This window comes from Mizuhopecten yessoensis, unplaced genomic scaffold, assembly GCF_002113885.1.
Source record: "Mizuhopecten yessoensis strain PY_sf001 unplaced genomic scaffold, ASM211388v2 scaffold7817, whole genome shotgun sequence".
NCBI classification, from domain to species: Eukaryota; Metazoa; Mollusca; class Bivalvia; order Pectinida; family Pectinidae; genus Mizuhopecten; species Mizuhopecten yessoensis.
In genome coordinates this window covers 239,388-259,344 of record NW_018407237.1, presented here as the reverse complement: position 1 = coordinate 259,344, position 19,957 = coordinate 239,388, and the positions used below count along the sequence as shown (strand labels likewise).

General features: G+C 37.4%; 1 protein-coding gene across 1 annotated transcript in view; it reads left to right on the top strand.

The window, feature by feature from the left end:
* LOC110454384 (hydrocephalus-inducing protein-like) overlaps nucleotides 1-19,957 on the top strand; it is a 154,655-nt gene that overhangs the window by 103,355 nt on the left and 31,343 nt on the right. The window contains exons 58-67 of the mRNA XM_021503856.1: nucleotides 1,880-2,015; nucleotides 2,428-2,598; nucleotides 5,349-5,940; nucleotides 7,216-7,482; nucleotides 10,353-10,707; nucleotides 11,951-12,154; nucleotides 12,426-12,689; nucleotides 12,900-13,124; nucleotides 16,597-16,735; nucleotides 18,587-18,752. Coding sequence (XP_021359531.1) covers nucleotides 1,880-2,015; nucleotides 2,428-2,598; nucleotides 5,349-5,940; nucleotides 7,216-7,482; nucleotides 10,353-10,707; nucleotides 11,951-12,154; nucleotides 12,426-12,689; nucleotides 12,900-13,124; nucleotides 16,597-16,735; nucleotides 18,587-18,752 — 2,519 coding nt within the window. The remainder of the gene's footprint in view (nucleotides 1-1,879; nucleotides 2,016-2,427; nucleotides 2,599-5,348; nucleotides 5,941-7,215; nucleotides 7,483-10,352; nucleotides 10,708-11,950; nucleotides 12,155-12,425; nucleotides 12,690-12,899; nucleotides 13,125-16,596; nucleotides 16,736-18,586; nucleotides 18,753-19,957) is intronic.

Genomic DNA, 19,957 nt, shown 5'->3' with positions numbered 1-19,957 from the left:
GGGAAGGGGAAAAGAGACTGTGCTTTATAACTGCTCAATCTGCCCTCTGTGTGTGTGTTAGGTGTTGAAGTCAAAACCAAGGTAGCAGTCTAGATTACTAACAGTGTCTGACTTCTTAGTTCAACTGGGATCAGTTCATATTATTTTATTTCATCATGATTGGTGCGTCTTCCAATTTTCCTTGACCATAAATAAATGAAATTCTGGTTTGAATAAACTGTCAGGACTCAAAAAAAAAAAGAATTTTAGCCTACCCTAGCTAACCAGAACCATTAATGAGCTAACGGCATGGTGATACCATCAACTTCCTCTTTAAATGATTTTTGTTTAGCCAATAGGTCCTGGTTCCTGATGTTTATCCAGTAGTTTACAAGAATAAAGGGCTCTCAACCGGTAGGCGGTACAAAGTATTATAATGAAGGGTTATCAACTTTTGTTTCAAAGAAATTACCTTGATTCACTTTCATGGTCACAGGGTCAGATTTGATGAAAATATTAAAAAAAAAGAATATTCTGGTTTTAAGCCAAGAGCCTGGCCTTAAGGTGCTAGCCTTGAGTCAATATTTGCTTACCTGAGTCTGGACTGCTAACATTGAGTTTGTGAACTAGTCTGGACTGTTAACCTGGAGTTTGTGAACTAGTCTGGACTGCTAACCTTGAGTTTGTGAACTAGTCTGGACTGCTAACCTTGAGTTTTTGAACTAGTCTGGACTGCTAACCTTGATTCAATATTTGTTGATTTTATTTTAGATTGTGTTGCATTGAAAAAACATTTACATTATGTTTCAAGTTCTTATGTTTATTAAAATATTGTGACAGAACATTTTTAATATGTCTAGTTTCTGCATGCTCAAGCTGACTAGGGTCCCACCATTTATACAATTTCAATTACTGCATGCTCAAGCTGACTAGGGTCCCACCATTTATGCAATTTTAGTTACTGCATGCTCAAGCTGACTTGGGTCCCACCATTTATACAATTTTAGTTACTGCATGCTCAAGCTGACAAGGGTCCCACCATTTATACAATTTTGACTCCTCTCTCTCTAAGGGATATGGTTCAAGTCATATTTGGTTAAATTCCAATCAGTGCTTCAGAAGGAGACATTATATTTTGTCTCTTTAGATATGTTTGCCTATGGGAAATTCCTGGTCATGAGAGGGTATAATTTCTCACCGTTAAGTTGATTTGAGAAAATTGCATTTCATTCTTCATTTAATTCCAAAATATTCTCAAATCTTTTACATTCATTGCAACATTATGCCATAAAAGAAAATAAAAATAGGGAAGAAAAGAAAAGCATCAGTACAATGCATACATCTGTATCTGTACTTCCCATGACCTTGGTTTTATAAAATTTACTCCTTTAATGTTGAAGTTAAATGTATCAAAACCTCAAAACAATTTCTGAACATTCAAGAAGCCAAGAATCCTATAGTTGGCCAGCAGTAGGCTAGGATGAAGTGCCAGCTAATTTGTAAGCATTATATGAATGACCTCAACATATTTACACGGTACCAGGTACCAGAGTCTAATTGTGATATTTGATTGGTACAGTCTGTAGCATGCTTAGATGAACTATTATTAAGTTTGTTGAAATGGATGACTTTGACCCATTTGATATGTTAGTGACAACATTCTACTGTCACTCCGCTAGCATATGCTGTCGTTATGCTGTGTGTTAGTGGTGTTAGTAATTCCAATTCCAATTTATTTTTTGTATAAACTACATGGAATATTGGCAAGTTTTAAAGTATTTTACATCATTTGCTCAAACAAAGCATGCACAGTTACACATTTTGTTATACCTTTTCCATATATAACATCACTAAATATATCAGATATGGTCTAAAGATGATATCATGTTATTGATTACAGACAGGAGGGGGTGACCCAGTCCCGTCTGCCTCTGCAGATGTTTGTAGTGTCACCAGCCATTGGAATTATTTCTAGTAACAACAGCCAAGTGATCAATGTGGAGTGTATAGCAGAAACCCCAGGCAGCTGTGAGGAGGTATATACATCCTTACACATTCCTACTACCACAGGGTCAGCATTTCAGTTGACAAATGGAATGACATAAAAACAAGCATGTGAAGAATCATTTTTTAATCCGAAAATATATTGGGTCTGTTAACACTTATCACCTTATTTGGTATATATACCAGATTTAGCCTTAAATACAAAGCTGACTAATTATAAACCGAGCCGCTATTACATTGATGTACCATACCACTGCTGCCATATCCAGCATTGTATGGGGCTTCCTGTACACACCCAGTAATCAAACTGGACATTTGTAATGGGAATAGCACATAAACATAACTAGCAGTGCAGACAACATGTACATTCAATAAATGAAATGTTGTTTTTAATGATATGTCCCTTTCAATGCTATGCATACAACTTGTAGTTTTATCTTGTAGGAGTTGGCTATAGATATTTCTGACCGAGACCCTACTGATCATCCAGGAGGGATCCCCTACAAGCTCATTGCAGAAGCATGCATTCCCTCCATCAATGTCGATGACATTGGCTCCATCTTCGAGGAACATAGAGTTTGCAAGAACCTGAGCATTTGGCAACATAACAACCAGGTATACAAACACGACAACCAGGTATACAAACACGCCAACCAGGTATACAAACACAACTCCCAGGTATACAAACACAGCAACCAGTTATACAACCACAACAACCAGGTATACAAACACAACTACCAGGTATACAAACAAAGCAACCAGGTATACAAACATAAAGGTCAGGTATACAAATATAACAGACAGGTATACAAACACAACTACCAGGTATACAAATACAACTACTAGGTATACAAACACAACTACCAGGTATACAAATACAACTACTAGGTATACAAACACAACTACCAGGTATACAAACACAACTACGAGGTATACAAACACAGCAACCAGGTATACAAACACGACAACCAGGTATACAAACACAACTACCAGGTATACGAACACAGCAACCAGGTATACAAATATAACAAATAGGTATACAAACACAGCAACCAGGTATACACACATAACAACCAGGTATACAAACACAACAACCAGGTATACAAACACAGCAACCAGGTATACAAACACAACAACCAGGTATGCAAACATAACAACCAGGTATACAAACATAACAACCAGGTATACAAACATAACAACCAGGTATACAAACACAACTACCAGGTATACAAACACAACAACCAGGTATGCAAACATAACAACCAGGTATACAAATACAACAACCATGTATACAAACACAACAACCAGGTATACAAGCATAACAGACAGGTATACAAACACAGCAACCAGGTATACAAACATAACAGACAGGTATACAAACACAACAACCAGGTATACAAACATAACGGTCAGGTATACAAACATAACAACCAGGTATACAAACACAACAACCAGGTATACACACATAACAGTCAGGTATACAAACATAACAGACAGGTATACAAACACAACAACCAGGTATACAAACATAACAACCAGGTATACAAGCACAACTACCAGGTATACAAACACAACAACCAGGTATGCAAACATAACAACCAGGTATACAAATACAACAACCATGTATACAAACACAACAACCAGGTATACAAGCATAACAGACAGGTATACAAACACAGCAACCAGGTATACAAACATAACAGACAGGTATACAAACACAACAACCAGGTATACAAACATAACGGTCAGGTATACAAACATAACAACCAGGTATACAAACACAACAACCAGGTATACACACATAACAGTCAGGTATACAAACATAACAGACAGGTATACAAACACAACAACCAGGTATACAAACATAACAACCAGGTATACAAGCACAACTACCAGGTATACAAACACAACAACCAGGTATGCAAACATAACAACCAGGTATACAAATACAACAACCATGTATACAAACACAACAACCAGGTATACAAGCATAACAGACAGGTATACAAACACAGCAACCAGGTATACAAACATAACAGACAGGTATACAAACACAACAACCAGGTATACAAACATAACGGTCAGGTATACAAACATAACAACCAGGTATACAAACACAACAACCAGGTATACACACATAACAGTCAGGTATACAAACATAACAGACAGGTATACAAACACAACAACCAGGTATACAAACATAACAACCAGGTATACAAGCACAACTACCAGGTATACAAACACAACAACCAGGTATGCAAACATAACAACCAGGTATACAAATACAACAACCATGTATACAAACACAACAACCAGGTATACAAGCATAACAGACAGGTATACAAACACAGCAACCAGGTATACAAACATAACAGACAGGTATACAAACACAACAACCAGGTATACAAACATAACGGTCAGGTATACAAACATAACAACCAGGTATACAAACACAACAACCAGGTATACACACATAACAGTCAGGTATACAAACATAACAGACAGGTATACAAACACAACAACCAGGTATACAAACATAACAACCAGGTATACAAGCACAACTACCAGGTATACAAACACAACAACCAGGTATGCAAACATAACAACCAGGTATACAAATACAACAACCATGTATACAAACACAACAACCAGGTATACAAGCATAACAGACAGGTATACAAACACAGCAACCAGGTATACAAACATAACAGACAGGTATACAAACACAACAACCAGGTATACAAACATAACGGTCAGGTATACAAACATAACAACCAGGTATACAAACACAACAACCAGGTATACACACATAACAGTCAGGTATACAAACATAACAGACAGGTATACAAACACAACAACCAGGTATACAAACATAACAACCAGGTATACAAGCACAACTACCAGGTATACAAACACAACAACCAGGTATGCAAACATAACAACCAGGTATACAAATACAACAACCATGTATACAAACACAACAACCAGGTATACAAGCATAACAGACAGGTATACAAACACAGCAACCAGGTATACAAACATAACAGACAGGTATACAAACACAACAACCAGGTATACAAACATAACGGTCAGGTATACAAACATAACAACCAGGTATACAAACACAACAATCAGGTATACAAACATAACAGTCAGGTATACAAACATAACAGACAGGTATACAAACACAACAACCAGGTATACAAACATAACAACCAGGTATACAAACACAACAACCAGGTAGCAAAATCCATGCTTACATACAGACACAATAATACATCAGAGGGAATTTAAGTATAGCAGATTGGCATGAGATGGGCGTATGTTGTTTCATCCTGCTGTACTCTTGTTTGTTTCTGTTATAGCTACAATTGGAAAACGAAGGTGGTGTGTATGGGGAAGATGAGAAAAAGTTTGTTTTCAACAACGTCATTGTTGGACACAAAGCGAAAGCCCGATTCAAGATTGCAAACATCAACAAAGTTCCATGTGATGTAGTGTTGTCACTGAAGCCCATCCTTGTGAAAGGAATGACTAAACATCTGGATGTGTTTGAGATAGAGCCAGCAAAGGCTCTGATTCCAAACCATAGTCATGTGTATGCCACGGTCACGTTCACCCCTCCATCTATGCAGACATTCTCAGCAACATTTGAGGCTAGCATTGAAGGTGTGCCGTCTAACCAAGCCAAAGGTCGTACCTTGACCTTTGATATCTCTGGCGAGGGCAACCTGCCTCGTATCGGTATTCAGAAACCAACAGTTAGAAACAAGAGGGGACAACCCCTGGTTCTGTTTAAGCGTATTTTATTGGGAAGGAGTGATGTGATGCCACTGATCCTTGTGAACGATGGAACACTGCCTAGTAAGGTAGACATTGACCTCATTGACCCAGACAAGGCCTTCCGGCTGAGACCAAGTGGGACAACGCAGGCCATCATGGAGGACGATTTTGGAGGTATTAAGTTTCCAATCAGACTTATTATATATATATTCAGCAGTATACACATTATTAGCTTACCTACAACAAGTTCTTCAGAATATCCAACAGTCCTAGGGGAACAATATTTCAGCAGTAGTATGCAGTGATGAAGGGCTCTCGAAGTGTGTAACATGAATAGAATTGACCCACTTAGAAGATCACATGGTTTAAATGTGTAAAACTTTCAAACAACTATTTACAGATGATGTAAGAGGCCTAGAGTATTGATGTTAGGCCTGTAGTATACTGGTATAAATTGCTATCAAGATTGTTCAAATAAATTACCTTGATTTACTTCCAAGATCACAGTTTCAAAAGTGTGAAAGCCATGAAACAACTTAATAACCAAGAGACATAAGGTCATGTTGATACCCGAGCATTGTAAACCGAAAGTCAATATGAATAATCTCTTTTGATAAGTCTGATGTGGGTATAGAGGCTAAAACCTGCACCATAATGTATCATATTAAATTTGCATACTGGGATGAATGGCTATGAAGTTTTAATACTCTAATAAAATTAATGACCTTTGACCCATTGTTTAGGTCACATGGATCAAATGTTGTTAAGGACATTGTGAATTGCTAGTATGTGCCATCACTCGATGGAATGCTATCAACTGAATTTGAATGAGTGACCTTGACTCACTCTCTTGGATCAAATGTGTAAAAAATTGTTAAATCACTTCTTCTAATGATTCATAAATTCAAAAATAAGGATATTTAGTCAGTAGCTTGCTAATTGGGAGAAAAACCAGTGTGTCGAAGTAACTAACGTGTTCCCACTTTTTTTATCAGAGGGGTCAAAGATGAAAAAGTGAAACTTCTCTCAAAAGTCCTTAAGGTCTGGGTAATAAAATTTTGAGCTAAGCTTGTTTTTGGGTTTTTTTAATAAATCTGTTTGCCAAATTCAAATGATGCATGATTAAAATAAGTGAAACTTTTCAACACAGATACAGAGGGTGGCTGGTAATAATATAAACATGTGGTGTGTTAGCTTGCTTATTATCAAGTTTGTTTTAAAAATTTGAACTTTTGAAGTCAAATATTTGATATGATTTCCTATAACAGCACTAAATATAAATAAGGTGAGTGAAACAGACCTATTGGGCTTCTTGTTACTGAAATTATTGTCATTAAGCAGACAATGCCAATAAGGATAATTTGCAAGTAACTGTAACTTAAGGAAAAAAGGTTTACAAATAAGAATGCAATGCCAGTACTATATCATGTGCTTTGTTTATATTTACAGAAGTCACCAAGCGCCCACACACAGCTTCTGTGATCGTCAATGTGAGCGAGGCTGCCTCCTTTGATGTGATTTTCAAACCTACTGCTGTGCAAAGATCACAGGCCCATATTCGACTAACTGTCATTGATAACCAGTATGAGGATTCGGTCATCCAGCTGGTTGGAGAGGGTTATGAGGAGGAGATCACTCTCGACAACATCAACAGTATCGAGGTACCAGTAGAGCCAGAAAACGAGGAAGGCAACATGGCAGAGGATGATGTGGGAGGTAAGTTGTCTGAGTTTTACAGGGTTCTGGTACTGATTTACATAACATACTACGACAGGTTGTTGGTGTCGCAGTGCATATACCTTTTACCAAATAGCTTGGGTTCATTTCCCAGATTGGATGTGAAACGGTATGGGGTCAGCTGCCCGACCAGGTGAGATTTTTCAGGTTTTCTGGCTTCCTCCTTAATTTAGACCCCTTCTACACTAATATTCAGACCAACATGAATGATTGTTATAAGTTGATATAACTTGTTTCATAATTGATGTAAAATATATAAGTTTTTATATATGATAGTGTAACTTGCGGGCGGTCAGCCATCCAACTACTGACCACGCTCGAAGTTGCTGAACTAGTGAGCGGGTTCCCAGGTTAAAGCACTTCACTGGAAAAGCTAGCCTGCCAGAAAGGCAGCCTTTCCCCCTCATATTCCTTAGATGTCACACCTTTCCCCCCTCCAAGAAGTCTCATCCCGAGGCTTGGTCTGGGGAATAAGGTAGGTCCTCCCTGTGTATCAGTTCCCTAACCACCGGGAACTGGCCTTACATGATCACAGAGACATTACGCTGCGACCAAATGTAATGTGCGCCCGGGCGGTCAGCCATCCAACTACTGACCACGCTCGACGTTGCTGAACCAGTGAGACGGTTCCCAGGTTAAAGCACTTCACTGGAAAAGCTAGCCTGCCAGAAAGGCAGCCTTTCCCCCTCATATTCCTTAGATGTCACAATAGTTAACAAAATATGGAAACAATAAAATATAAAAAATAACAAATGCAGAAGTATTGTATATTAAGTTGAATATAAACTATAATTCAACATAAAGATATCAAATCATAACATGAAAAAAACACTACGGTATCTTATTAATTTCCTGTATACAGAACTGGTAGCCTTTATTGCCCCAGTTATCCAGAAATCCAATATGATCCTGGAGCCATGGGTATTCTAGTGTCAGCCATTTTGCCAGGTTTAAATTTGGCAGTTAACGTGCGAGATGAAGGTACTGGTTATTAGCTCACCTGGCCCAAAGGACCAAGTATGCTTATGCTGCGATGTGGCATCTGTCGTTCGTGTGACATCAGCATTTTCCTTTAGATGACTTCTTCTCAATAACCAAAAGGCCTAGGATGATGATATTTGGCCAGTCATATGTTATTTTTCAAATGAATGACCTTGACCCACTATCCGAGTCACAGGTTTTATATTGTTAAAATTGACTTCTGAATAAAAACAGAGGCCATCCTAAGTAAAGTTCAGGACTATTTAGCATGTACGTTAATGTTGTAAATTCATATGATGTGTTAGACGTAAATAAATTACCTTTTTCCACCAACTGTGAAGATCAGATCAAAATTATGTTTAAATCTTCCAACAAAGACTCATAAAGTATAGAGTAGTAAGATCTTCTAAGAAAGACCTAAAAAGGATATGGCCTGTTTTAACAGCTAAGAGTATCTTATAGTCTTTATGTTAAACATGTATGGTATCCAACAGGTTAAAAATAGACTGCAGGTCGGGTACAAAGGCCTTTGGGCCTTTTGTTAACAAGGATAGATTATAATGTAGGTGGATCACGACAGCAGAGGTACGCTGTCATCAGCTTGTGTTAGGTTATAATGTAGGTGGATCACGACAGCAGAGGTACGCTGTCATCAGCTTGTGTTAGGTTATAATGTAGGTGGATCACGACAGCAGAGGTACGCTGTCATCAGCTTGTGTTAGGTTATAATGTAGGTGGATCACGACAGCAGAGGTACGCTGTCATCAGCTTGTGTTAGGTTATAATGTAGGTGGATCACGACAGCAGAGGTACGCTGTCATCAGCTTGTGTTAGGTTATAATGTAGGTGGATCACGACAGCAGAGGTACGCTGTCATCAGCTTGTGTTAGGTTATAATGTAGGTGGATCACGACAGCAGAGGTACGCTGTCATCAGCTTGTGTTAGGTTATAATGTAGGTGGATCACGACAGCAGAGGTACGCTGTCATCAGCTTGTGTTAGGTTATAATGTAGGTGGATCACGACAGCAGAGGTACGCTGTCATCAGCTTGTGTTAGGTTATAATGTAGGTGGATCACGACAGCAGAGGTACGCTGTCATCAGCTTGTGTTAGGTTATAATGTAGGTGGATCACGACAGCAGAGGTACGCTGTCATCAGCTTGTGTTAGGTTATAATGTAGGTGGATCACGACAGCAGAGGTACGCTGTCATCAGCTTGTGTTAGGTTATAATGTAGGTGGATCACGACAGCAGAGGTACGCTGTCATCAGCTTGTGTTAGGTTATAATGTAGGTGGATCACGACAGCAGAGGTACGCTGTCATCAGCTTGTGTTAGGTTATAATGTAGGTGGATCACGACAGCAGAGGTACGCTGTCATCAGCTTGTGTTAGGTTATAATGTAGGTGGATCATGAATCCATTTTCTCACAGGAGGAAAATCATCGTACTTGTCAATGACCAATGAAGGTAAGCTTTTTCTTTGCTAACATAAACTAACTTGCAGCTCATGTGCTTAACTTTTTTGTATATTTTTATTTATTTTCAGTGGGGAATGATTCTTTGAATTATTATCATTAGATTGTAGTTTCATGGTATATAATTAATTCCCTGATGTGCTAGAATTCAATACTCTTCATGGATGCAAAGGTCCTGAGGTGTTCTATCAAAATTATGAATATCATTAAATTACCCGAGTCAGCCTCGCCTGAGGAGGGGGTAAAGTTTACTATAGTTTATATACATATACCCAATTTTTGTTTTTTTCATGTACTTTTTGTCTACATTTATGAATAAAATTACACCATTAAGGATCATGGGCCACTGACTTTTGTTTGATAGTCTAATGTGTTTTTTTTTTTTTTCAAGCTGCCAAACCAAACTTGATAAAGTTTGGTGACTGTGCCATAGGAGAGCCCCGCACCCTTTCATTTGCTATGACCAACCATTCCAAGACAGACATCTACAGGTTCCAATGGCCAGAAAATGCCCTGCTAAAATTTTCACCTACTGTGGGCCATCTCCATCCAGAATCAACTAAGGATATGACCATTACATTCAAAAGTGATCAGCCCAAGACCTTGACTGAGGAGAAAGTCAACTGCAAGGTGAACAAGATCATGTTCGAGAAGCAAGACAAAGTGGCTGACTGGGATGATAGGATCCGGACAGTGAAGTGGGTGGATGTGCCGACATCGCCTCAGCCTTCCAGTGTCAATGAGGGGTTTGTAAACACTACCTTATTACACTAATGTGTGACCATTGGGACATTATACAGAACAGCTGAAATAGATCAGCTAAAGTTTTACATCAAACCCACCTTATCAAATTAACAAACCAAATATCTATTTTAGTACATCACAATGTCATGACATCATGTCTGATTTATTTAGTACATCACAATGTCATGACATCATGTATGATGTATTTAGTACATCACAATGTCATGACATCATGTATGATGTATTTAGTACATCACAATGTCATGACATCATGTATGATGTATTTAGTACATCACAATGTCATGACATCATGGCTGGGGTATTTAGTACATTACAATGTCATGACATCATGTCTGATGTATTTAAAACATCACAATGTCATGACATCATGTCTGATGTATTATTTTTAGTACATCACAATGTCATGACATCATGGCTGGGGGATTTAGTACATCACAATGTCATGACATCATGTCTGATGGATTTATATTTAGTACATCACAATGTCATGACATCATGTCTGATGTATTTAGTACATCACAATGTCATGACATCATGTCTGATGTATTATTTTTAGTACATCACAATGTCATGACATCATGGCTGGTGTATTTAGTACATCACAATGTCATGACATCATGTCTGGTGTTTTTAGTACATCACAATGTCATGACATTGTGATGTACTAAAAATAATACATCAGACATGATGTATTATTTTTAGTACATCACAATGTCATGACATCATGTCTGGTGTATTTAGTACAACATCATAATGTCATGACATCATGTCTGGTGTATTTAGTACAATATCACAATGTCATGACATCATGTCTGATGTATTTAGTACATCATCACAATGTCATGACATCATGTCTGGTGTATTTAGTACAACATCACAATGTCATGACATCATGTCTGGTGTATTTAGTACAACATCACAATGTCATGACATCATGTCTGGTGTAATTAGTACAACATCACAATGTCATGACATCATTATATTAATCATGAATTCACAGTTTGGTCAAAGAGAGTTTATGACTTGCAAATGGTTAAGATACCTAACCTATCATAAACCACAGTCAGTAGTCATGGCCACATGGGGTTAAAGGTCAATCATTGCAATACCAAAGTTTGTGTATTATGGCAAAACTGTGTGCTAGCTAACTGTGTATAACAGTCAGTTCACAATCATTTTATACAAAAGGTGACACTGTAGCATGTAAACATTTGTTTGTTTCAGTGGTAACAAGGCACCACTATCATCAAGACCAGCCAAAAAGAAGGTGATTGAAACAGAGGCAGAGCCTGTGTTTACAGAAGTGCCTGACAGTGCTCGCCAGGTGGACCTACTTGTAACAGCTCTGTGTGACTTCAGCAAATACAAATGCAAGATAGAGGCTGTTAGCTTCCGAGACACTCTTATGTTCCAGACAAGGGTCTATGAGTAAGTCCATAAATCAACACTGTGTTCCTCAAAAAACATGGCACTAAACTTCAACCACCAAACTCGCAATGGTCACAATCAAATCTACAAGGTTGGGAGTCTTTGTTCTGAAATCTACAAAAGTTGTCGCCTTATATTGAGGTTTTACATAGATGAGATACAAATTTGATGTTGAAAGTTTGAGTTAGGCATTTTTTAGGTGAAAATTTGGTTTTGTTATATTGAAGCTTGTAATTTCAGAATTTGAGTGATTTGTTGTAATGTTTTGCAGTTTTACACTGAGTAACAAGGGTGCTGTCCAGATGGACTACAGTTGGCAGGTGGTAATGGAGAACATGCCCACCTTCCAGCGAGCTGTAACATTCATGTCAGAGGCAGAACGACCAGAGTCACGCATGGATCTTGCTGACAGCAGTTATGTCCCCTTCACCATAGAACCAGAATATGGAACAATACAGGCTGGCAAGAAATCCAGCTTTAAAGTCAGGTTCTCTCCCTTAGATGTGAATGATTATGAGGCCAGACTGATTTGTTCGTAAGTATTCAAACTCAGGCAGAAAAGTATTTCCTAAAATGCCAATTTCATTTTTGTAATCAAATTTGGAAATATTGATAAATAAAAAAAAGTAAAAAATAAAAATAAAATAACAATAATAATAAGAAATGTAATGCTAGTAGAAGAACAAACAAGATAGGGGTGTTCAGTTGATGTGTTGATACCTTGTAGTGAAACATTACTTTTTAGAATTCCAAACCTAGAAAAGACACAACAAGGACCAGTGGTGGGAATCAAAGGCAAGAGTCTGATGCCCTACTGTCATTTTGAACTGGAGGACTCGGACTATATTTCTAGCTCGAGACGTAACCCAGAGATGCGAGGGCCAGGTGGGGCTCCTGCTGGTTCTACTCTCGACCCCAATACTCGCGTCATAGAGTTTAGCTGTATTGGAGTTGGTGTGAGGAATCTCAAGTAAGTCACGCACCGATACATAAATCAATCTCAGACAAGTAAATCACTCGCAGACAAGTAAAGCCCTCGCAGCCAAGTGAATCACATACAGACAAGTAAATCACCCACGGACAAGTAAATCACAGACAAGTAAATCACTCAAAGGCAAGTTAATCACTCAAAGGCAAGTAAATCACTCAAAGACAAGTTAATCACTCAAAGGCAAGTTAATCACTCAAAGACAAGCAAATCACTCAAAGACAAGTTAATCACTCAAAGGCAAGTTAATCACTCAAAGACAAGTAAATCACAGACAAGTAAATCACTCCAAAGACAAGTAATCACTCAAAGACAAGTTTATCACTCAAAGGCAAGCAAATCACAGACAAGTAAATCACTCAAAGACAAGTAAATCACTCAAAGGCAAGTTAATCACTCAAAGACAAGTAAATCACTCAAAGGCAAGTTAATCACTCAAAGACAAGTAAATCAAAGACAAGTAAATCACTCAAAGGCAAGTTAATTACTCAAAGGCAAATTAATCACTCAAAAACAAGTTAATCACTCAAAGACAAGCAAATCACTCAAAGACAAGTTAATCACTCAAAGACAAGTACATCACAGACAAGTAAATCACTCAAAGGCAAGTTAACTACTCAAAGGCAAGTTAATCACTCAAAGACAAGTTAATCACTCAAAGACAAGTAAATCACTCAAAGGCAAGCAAATCACTCAAAGACAAGTAAATCACTCAAAGGCAAGTTAATCACTCAAAGGCAAGTTAATCACTCAAAGGCAAGCAAATCACTCAAAGACAAGTTAATCACTCAGAGGCAAGTTAATCACTCAAAGACAAGTTAATCACTCAAAGACAAGTTAATCACTCAAAGACAAGTAAATCACTCAAAGGCAAGCAAATCACTCAAAGACAAGTAAATCACTCAAAGGCAAGTTAATCACTCAAAGGCAAGTTAATCACTCAAAGGCAAGCAAATCACTCAAAGACAAGTTAATCACTCAGAGGCAAGTTAATCACTCAAAGACAAGTTAATCACTCAAAGACAAGTTAATCACTCAAAGACAAGTAAATCACTCAAAGGCAAGCAAATCACTCAAAGACAAGTAAATCACTCAAAGGCAAGTAAATCACAGACAAGTTAATCACTCAAAGACAAGTAAATCACTCAAAGACAAGTAAATCACTCAAAGGCAAGTTAATCACTCAAAGGCAAGCAAATCACTCAAAGACAAGTTAATCACTCAAAGACAAGTAAATCACTCAAAGGCAAGTAAATCACTCATAGGCAAGTAAATCACTCAAAGGCAAGTTAATCACTCAAAGGCAAGTTAATCACTCAAAGGCAAGTAAATCACTCAAAGACAAGTAAATCACTTAAAGGCAAGTTAATCACTCAAAGGCAAGCAAATCACTCAAAGGCAAGTTAATCACTCAAAGGCAAGCAAATCACTCAAAGACAAGTTAATCACTCAAAGGCAAGTAAATCACTCAAAGGCAAGTAAATCACTCAAAGGCAAGCAAATCACTCAAAGGCAAGTTAATCACTCAAAGGCAAGCAAATCACTCAAAGACAAGTTAATCACTCAAAGACAAGTAAATCACTCAAAGGCAAGTTAATCACTCAAAGGCAAACAAATCACTCAAAGACAAGTTCATCACTCAAAGACAAGTAAATCACTCTAAGACAAGTAAATCACTCAAAGGCAAGTTAATCACTCAAAGGCAAGTAAATCACTCAAAGGTAAGTAAATCACTCAAAGACAAGTAAATCACTCAAAGGCAAGTTAATCACTCAAAGGCAAGCAAATCACTCAAAGACAAGTTAATCACTGACAGATCAGGTAGATCTCTTATCCCATTGTTGTGGCACAGTCTGTGGTTGTACCTCCCCTGTTATTATGAGGATCCCCTGAGAATTTTATTATACCCCCAGCAACAAAGTTAGGGGGGGGGGCGGTGTATACTGGAATCAGGCCGTCTGTCCGTCCATCCGTCCGTGACGCAATGCGATGTAGTAACACATACTCCTCCTAAACTACAAGATGGATTGCAATGAAATTTGCTGATAACAATCCTTGCAGCTTGGAGATGTTTGTAAAGTACTTTTAATTGGGTTATCTCCCCTTTCACGAGATTATGGCCCTTGGTTCAAAAACCTTCTCTAGACCATGACATTGTATAGAACTTTTTTTTTTTTTTATTAAATTCCTTCCAAATTTGGTATGGTAATACTAGAAGCAATAATGTTTAACATATATAACAGTTTTTTTGTCAGATTTTAACTATACATGTTTTTAAGTTTTACTGATATATTACCAGATATTCCTTAACTACCAGATGGATTTCAATGAAATTGACACAACTTTAATGAATATTGCTGATAATAATCCTTACAGCTTGTTCATTCTTACCCTTTTAAAAGGAGTTATGTTATAAAAACTTTTGTCTGCCTCCTAAACTACCAGGCCAATTTCAATGAAAGTTTACAGATATAGTAATTACCCCCAGTTGTCATGTATCAGTGTAGTTTTTAGGTCACCTGAGCTTTAGCTCAAGTGACCTATTGCTATCCGTTTTCGTCCGTCGTCGTCCGTCGTCCGNTTGACCCATTTTAAGGAGTTATAGCCCTTTGGTTAAACCTTTTGTCCTGACAACTCACCCTTAATCACTAGGATGATTTCAGTAAAGTTGGTTCATCTGGGCTAACAAGATTTGATATGCAAGTATGTTTTGGCATTGGGAGGTAGAACAGGAAGTATGTCAGTGACCTTTATACTTAAATAAGTGTACAGCTCAGTCAATGAAGAAATCATTACGGTGGGAGACTATGGATTGCTTTGCAATACTTTTCCTTAGTTAGTCTTTGGCTTACAGTTCTAGTTTAGCTATCTGGTACCTCAGTGGTACACCTTCTTTTACAGAGTCTCCATTATGCGAGACAAATTTGCCAGCTGAAGCTATGATAACCACTACTGAAATGAAATTGAGAATTTTTACTTTATATCCCATTTTAATGATGTAGTATTATAACTTTGTTGAGTCCAGTCCTTTTCCTCGTCAAAATGCCATGTAAGAAAAGTTGGAATTTTTTAAATCTGATTTTTTGGAGGGTACTAAGATGGCTATTGGTACAAAATGTGCATACTTAATATATTGGAAGTATTCAACATGAAAACAAAATCAAATTTATTTAATAAATTACATACAGACAAGTATGATTGAAATGTCATACAAAAGATGTCTCACAAAATTGTGCCCCTACACATTTTGTTGGGACTCTGATTCTGTCTATTAGCTGACTTCTGTCCAATTTGATATGAGTGAGAGTTGAGCGACATCATTGGACTATCTATTGTAAATCGCATTTCAAAACAAAAGACCTGATTTGTTCAAGCTCATGAAGAAAGAAAAAAAAATCAAAAAATACAATTATAACATGCTGCCCTAGTTAAGATAAATGTCTGTTTTATTCAGAAACTTTGCCATTGTGAACCCTACCAACCAACCCTACAACTTTGAGTGGTCCTGTGAAGATGATTCTGATCCGAAGAAGCCTGCGTCCTTCAACTGTCTCGTACCTAAAGGCCTCATCAAAAGTGGGAAGAAGTTTCAGGTACTCATCCATGGTTAACTTCACACAAGGCCTTTAACAATGCCTAACAACCAATCTTTTCATTTTCCTATGGTAGCAGTGTACAGTAGAAATGGCCTGATCGTAAAAATAAAGGGTATGTCTCAGATAGAGATGGATAGAGGAGTCAACTTGCCAACACACCTACATATATATATATATTTATAAACTACATTTAGAATATTTGTTTAGAAGACTGATATTTTTCTTCAAATACTGTTATCCCCAGATTTGGGATTTGTGAAAACCATGGTTACAACATCAAAAAACACCAAAAAATGCAAAAACATATGATTTTTAACCCAAAATTTGACCCCTGCAAGTAGTATTTTTTTTCTTAAAACCTATCTGAAATTAAATATCGCCTACTCGGTAACAGAAATACTCACATTTTAGCATAGGTTATTACGGTGGATTTTTTCGCAGGATATAAACGTGTGCTGAGTACAAAAATTGACTACATGAAAAGCTAGCTTTTGTTGTGTAGACACAGATTTGTAAATGCCCAAAAATCTAGTCTCAAACCAAATTGTTTTTTTGTTTTTTTAATTATGAAGCCCACATAGTCCACTTCATCATGTATATGCCAATTTTAGTGCTGATTTTATTTTTTAATTATTCATTGTTTTTATAAAAATATCACCCATGGCCACCGTTCGCTACGGTACACTACTACCTTCCAACCCATGTCAACCTCTGATACCTCCAATGAGGGAGATCTTCTCATTCCCTATCTCAACAGAAGGCTAAAGTGCATGAACAAATATTTGCAGCGTTTTTGTCCAGAAAGGAAACGTTAACGATGTGAATCTCTCACTATTAAGCACATATTAAGAAAGACTGCAATGTGTATTTTGATAAATAAAAAGTAACGGATCTTACATAATTCTTGAACTTTAACATAATTATGGTGGCATGCTCACTCTGAAGTTTTATACCCTCATCAAACAATTTGACAGGACATATTATGGCTAATTTGACAGGACATATTATGGCTTTGCTCAAATCTAGTTTTTAGGTCACCTGAGCTTTTAGCTCAAGTGACCTATTGCTATCCATCTTCGTCCATCATGCGTCGTCCGGTGTCTGTTAACATTTTACATTTTCAACTTAAACTGAAATACTGTCAAAGGGATTTCATTGATACTTCATGGGAGTGTTACTGACAACTCGCTGGCCAAGTGTTGTTATTTTTCAGGTTGATCAGAGTTCTACTGGGCCAATTGAACTGAAACTTTGTAGGAATAATCAACGCATGGTCCTGACAAAGTGTTGTTATTTTTCGGGTCGATCAGAAATCCAATATGGCCTCCAAACTATTTCAAACTTAAAGGCAAGGTCTACTGGGCCGATTGAACTGAAACTTGGTAGGAATAATCAACTCAAGGTCTTGACAAAGTGTTGTTATTTTTCGGGCTGATCAAAATCCAATATGGCTGCTTCAGCTGTTATTTTGAAGAAAAACTGTTTTCAACTTAAAATCTAATAGGCCAATTAAACTGACACTCGGAATGATCAACTCATGGTCCTGACTAACTTAACTTAACGTTATACTTAACTATTTTTTACTCAAATTGGTAGGGATGATTGACATCATTATCTCCACTTCATATTTCCACAACAAAAATAAATAATGTAAGACTCAGGTGACCGTTAAGGCCCATGGGCCTCTTGTTTATTATAACACTGTGAACTCTGATGTTTTGCTCCATGTGGTAATCCTACTAATAAATGCAGGTGGAATGACTGTTTCATGTTCAACCCTACAAATCAAAGATATGCATATTTAGAATATAAAGAAATATGAAACCTTACATGTGGTATTTGTAACAGGTTTCCTTTGAGTACGTCTCTCACCAAGTGGACATAGTAGAGTCGTTTTGGAAGTTCCGTATCCCAGAGCAGGACATCACTGTTCCGTTCCTGTTGGTAGGAAAGGCGCGGGAACCAGATATCTCCATGGATCGCTCTCACATGAACTTTAAAGCTCTACTCATAGGTACGTACACTCACTAATTTCTAAAACACTGTTCAAGCAGTGAAAGTTAATTAACCCTTTGCCTCATGTAAGTGCCTCTGGAATTGTTTGCTGTTGAGCTTGATACGCTGTGTTGAGTAAATCATTTTTAGCTCGCCTTTTCGAGGAATAGGGGGCCTAATGTAGTCATCCTGGCGTCAGCATTCCACCTTCTGAGGTTACAGTTTTTGGGCGGCAAGTTTTTTCCAGACAGTGTTGGATCATCACACTCAATACACAGTTGTCTATTATGAGGTTAAGTCATTTATATCGAGTGTAAGCAATGTGTTGGACCATACTTTCATATTTTTATGGGCCAAAAACAGCTTAAATGGACTTGGTTAAAGATTTGGGGTAAGTTTGAGGTTAAAGTTTTTGGGCAAGTTTTTTTGTGAAGTGTTGGACAACCACCATCAATATGCTGTTGTCTATCATAAGATTAAAGTATTTATATCGAGTGTAAAAAATGTGCTGAACCGTATCATATTTTAGGGTCCAAAAACAGCTTAATTGGACTTAGTTAAAAAATTTGGGCAAGTTTTTTTGTGTAGTGTTGGATCACCACCATCAATAGGCTGTTGCCTAATATAAAGTTGGTGACACTTAACAGAATAAATCATGACATGGTCTAATGTAGACACAGATGTATTTTCTCCTTCAGAAAAAATGTAATTTTGGACAAACAGGGAGATGTAAGGGCTTACTTATTGGTGAAATATTAATTTAGAAGCACAAACATTGTAGAAGATAATAAATTATGTGAAGACACAGATTTTGTTTTGTGTGGGCCCTGTTAAACAAACATCAGATTAGAGAGTATTAGTGATGTTGTATACATACTACAATTAATGAAGAAAAATCTAAGCAATAAAATAAAATATTTTGCTTATGATAAGAAGATTTCGCACAAGAACATTAACTTCAGCAAACATTTTGGAGTAAGAATGTTTAAATCTGGTGTGAAACCTGCGTTCCCTCTGGGCTTGAAACAAAACAGGACACTTTGGGTGTTTTTAGGTCACCTGAGACAAAGTCTCAAGTGACCTATTGCGATCGCCTTTTGTCCGTCGTCGTCCGTCGTGCGTCCGTAAACAATTTACATTTTCGACTTCTTCTCCAAAACCCCTGAACCAATTTCAATGAAATTTTGCAGGGACCTTCCATGGACAAAGGTCAACAAAAATAGT